The sequence below is a fragment of the Triticum dicoccoides genome, chromosome 4B (genome assembly GCF_002162155.2).
Source record: "Triticum dicoccoides isolate Atlit2015 ecotype Zavitan chromosome 4B, WEW_v2.0, whole genome shotgun sequence".
Taxonomy (NCBI): Eukaryota; Viridiplantae; Streptophyta; class Magnoliopsida; order Poales; family Poaceae; genus Triticum; species Triticum dicoccoides.
In genome coordinates this window covers 491,865,984-491,870,046 of record NC_041387.1, presented here as the reverse complement: position 1 = coordinate 491,870,046, position 4,063 = coordinate 491,865,984, and the positions used below count along the sequence as shown (strand labels likewise).

Genomic DNA, 4,063 nt, shown 5'->3' with positions numbered 1-4,063 from the left:
GGTGGCATGCAGCGGGGTAGAAACGCACGCACCGCCTCGGAGCCGGATTCCCTGACGTACGGCCACCTGACATTGGGCCACTGACGCGTGGGTCCACACGTCAGCGAGTGTGCCGTACGTTAGAGGAGCTGCCTCCCACCGCCTCAACACGTTGCTTAGGAAAAGTGGAAGGAACGAGCTATGGGCCCCCACCTGGACACGTGGTTCGCAGGGGAAGCGGCTGATGCGCGGGCATGATCAGCCGGTTGATTTTAAACCCTTTCCTTAATGGATAGGAAACCTCCGGAGCACCTCACCTCCGGTTACAAAACGCACGCAAAGAAACCAGCCATACCAATTTTCACACCGCGTACGCATCTCAGCATCTGCCTTCGTCTTCCAAAACCCCTCCAGCAACACCGTACCACACCGCGCCGCTGTTCCATGGACACGGCGGCCATGGCGGGCGCCGTGAGGGACCTGGTCGCCCTCTCCATGCGGTTCCTCCTCCACCTCAGCGGCAACCAAACCAACCTGGCTTTCTCCCCGCTGTCGTTCTACTACGTCCTCGTCCTTCTCGCTGCCGGTGCCACGGGCGACACCCTCAACCAGATCGTCTCCTTCCTAGGCCCCTCCGGCGGCATGGCGCATGCATCCCTCGCCACCCATGCAGCCTCTGCTTTCCTCGCTCGGGGCAATGGCTCGGAGCCCGACGTGCGGTGCGGGGTAGGCGTTTGGGTGGATTCGTCGCTCCAGCTTAGGCCTGCTTTCGCAGACATGGTCGCCTCCCGGTACAATGCCACAGCTCAAGCCATGCCTTTCCAAGAAAAGGTGATTTATCTATATGAGCAATATGATTTATTTCTGCTGTTATTGCGAATTTTCTGCTGGCTAGATTTTTTCACCGCTTATCTGCATTAACTCTTTGGTGTGTCCAATCTCTAATGAAGCCTGACGAGGCGAGAGTTGAGATCAACCGCTGGTTCGAGGACAAGACAGGCGGCCTGATCAAAGAACTCATGCCGGAGGGCCACCCCGACAGCGACACCGCCCTGGTCATCGGCAACGCGCTCTACCTGAGAGGCTCATGGCTGCGCCCGTTCGATCGCGAAGACACAGTGGACGGCGACTTCTTCTTGGCCAACGGGAGCAGTGTGCGCGTGCCGTTCATGACGAGCGGAAACCGCCAGCGCATCAGCTCCCATGCAGGCTTCAAAGTACTGCAGCTGCCCTACGATTCCGGCAGGGTTGGCGGCAGGCAGAGCTTCAGCATGCACATCTATCTCCCTGACGAGCGCGACGGGCTGCAGGCGCTGATCCGCGAGCTCAGCTCCGACACGGCCGGGTTCCTGAACCGCAGCGCCCCCGCGCAGGCGGTGGAAGTGGGGGACTTCAAGGTCCCCAAGTTCAAGGTGTCGCGCAAGGTGGACGTGTCGGATCTGCTGAAGGATATGGGGCTGGAGCGACCGTTCTGCTTTTCACACGACTTCGCGGAGATGGTTGACTACTCGGAACCTCTCGCGGTGCGTAGCGTGCTACACGAGTGCGTGGTTGAGGTCGACGAGGATGGAACCATGGCCGCGGCGGCCACCGAAGCTGACGTCATGACGGGCTGCTCCATCGGATGGGAGGAGCCGGTGCGCGTCGACTTCGTTGCAGATCACCCGTTCCTGTTCCTCATCAGGGAGGACGAGAGTGGCATAGTGCTTTTTGCAGGGCAAGTCGTCAACCCCGAGCTCTAGTTCTGCTGCCTAGAAATCCTGAGTGCTGTTGATTAAAAAAAAATGAGGTAATATCACCGGGAGTCATATAACTTGCGCCACATGTTCGGTTTGGTTCTAGAACTTTGAAAATACAATTTTGTGATCACCTAACTTGACTTAAGCATGCGGATACGATCACACGGCGTGTATGCAGGCGTATCCATCTTTGTGGACCCACTTGTCAATGACCGATGGCACTAGCCTTGACGTATTCTTACATAGAACAGCCTCATTTTTTTAATCTGCGAAAAGAGTCAACCACAGCGATGCATTTTTACGCAAAACACCATCACATTTTTTATTTAGAGAAAAATAGGACCACAGTATTGCACATATATGGCCAAATTTAATAACCAAACACCAATTGATTCAGCACGAGACCACAGTAAGGCCCCGTTTGACAGTAAAGTATTTTTTAAGTATTTTAAAAATACTATAGTTTTTAAGAATACCATAGTTTTATTTACAATGAGCTGTTTGGTTGCCCCTAAAAACTGTGCTTTTAATACTGTAGTATTGGGCAAACTGTAGTTTTTTCTCTGCATAACAAAAAAGAACCCCAACCCTCCTTTTAAAAAACAGAGCTGTCGAGTGCTTAAATACGACGGCTAAACAACAAATTTACAGCGTTATGCGGCGACAGCCAAACAGGTTCTATGTATTGTGAATACACCAAAATACTCTGTTTTGATAAAACTATGATATCTCACACCTACATGCAAAATTACTGTAGTTTTTGATACTTTGGTTTATATAATACTTTACTATCAAACACAGCATAAGTCATTAAGCTCAGGATGGTCAGCATTGATAACGAGGTTATACACCCCGCAAAAAAAACGAGGTTATATGTGCCGACGAGGTCTCATTTTTTTTTGAGAAATGCCGACGAGGTCTTATGTGGAGCTTAATTGGGCTGCGGATACTACAGCGCATTTTGCACGAGCTATTTTAAAGGTATTTGTAATTGTAAAACATAAGTAATAAAACTATGGGTCCGTCTAGGTCTCAGTCGACTGAGACTTGGCTATGTCTCAGTCGAATGACGTCATCCTTGTACGTATCGTGCTGTTTGATCGTAGTTTCTGATCGCTGGTTCGTGATGTTTGCTTGTTGGGCTTGTTTGTGGGCTCGGTTGTCCTTTGTCTGCTGTTTTCTGTGATGGGCTTCACTGGTTTGGGCTGGCTTGTATTTATATTTTATCTCTGTCAATTAACTGTTCATGCATCATTAATGTTTTTCAGGTTGTCGTGCATCGGCTGAGGTAATATTAGCTGTTCGTGCAGCTTGCGCGTGTTGGTTGTGTGTTCCCTCGCTCTCTCTCTTCTGTTCAAGTCTTTTTTTCTCCAGTTCCTTAAAAATAGAAATGACAGGCATGTAAATTGCACGTGGTAGACGGACATGCTACTGACATGTGTATAACCCCATTGGCACTAGTACTTTTTAAAATGAAAAAGAATGTTAAGTTGCACATGGACAGTGGACGTGCAATTGTGCATGGCCGGAGTACATGCAGCTGTGTACGGACCACGCATGTGCTAATCGAGTGGCAACATTTTTCCCAAAAGAAGTCCAAAACACCACCATTTAAAAAAGGAAAATAACACAAATCCAAAACGGAAAAACAAAAATAGAAAGGAAAACAAATGGTAGAGAAATGAATAAAGAAAACTAAACTGGGCCGCCCAAGCACTCAGCTCCCCGCCCTGCCCGCACCATAGTTACACCCCGACTAATGTCGGTTCGAATTGCATGTGGATTACAACATATGCGGTCGCACACGGGGCGACGTGCAACTGGGTGGCACGTTTGAAAAATAAAAAAACAACACTATTTAGAATAGATAAGAAACCTACAAAAACAAAAATAAAATTAAAAGTAGAAAAATAGAAATAGTGGTAGACATGCAGTTGCGGTCGGATGCGACACTTGCAGTTGGGGGGATGTTGTCGGGCTTGCAACTGGCTCGCCCTCTCTACCGCCGCCCCCTCCGACAGAAAAAAAAGTCCAGTTGCGGTCGGGTTACAAGACATGCAGTTGCACTCGGACGCGACACTTGCAGTTGCATGCCTAGTGTTGAACATGCAACTGGCCCACCCCCTCTCCCGCTGCCCCCTCCGACAAAACAAAGGTCCAGTTGCAACCATGTTGGGGGACATGTAGTTGCGCCCGGGTGCGACACGTGTACTTGCAGGCCTATTGTCGAGCTTGCAACTGGCCTGCTCCCTCCGACAGAACAAAAAAGTCCAGTTGCGGTCGGGTTACAAGACATGCAGTTGCGGTCGGGTGCGACACCTGCAGTTGCATGCCTAGTGTTGAAC

At 50.0% G+C, this 4,063-nt stretch overlaps 1 protein-coding gene across 1 annotated transcript; it reads left to right on the top strand.

Annotated features, from left to right (window-relative positions):
- Positions 1-438: 438 nt before the first annotated feature.
- Positions 439-1,721, top strand: LOC119294366 (serpin-Z1-like). Its single transcript, XM_037572565.1, has 2 exons — positions 439-810; positions 930-1,721. The coding sequence occupies exons 1-2, from the start codon at positions 439-441 to the stop codon at positions 1,719-1,721; spliced, it is 1,164 nt and encodes a 387-aa protein (XP_037428462.1).
- Positions 1,722-4,063: the final 2,342 nt, after the last annotated feature.

What these genes read in the sequence shown, in the direction of transcription:
- LOC119294366 (XM_037572565.1), top strand. Translation starts at nt 439, where the DNA reads ATGGCGGGCGCCGTGAGGGACCTGGTCGCCCTCTCCATGCGGTTCCTC. An exon ending in CCATGCCTTTCCAAGAAAAG is followed by an intron (nt 811 to 929) that starts GTGATTTATCTA and finishes TCTCTAATGAAG; the next exon opens with CCTGACGAGGCGAGAGTTGA.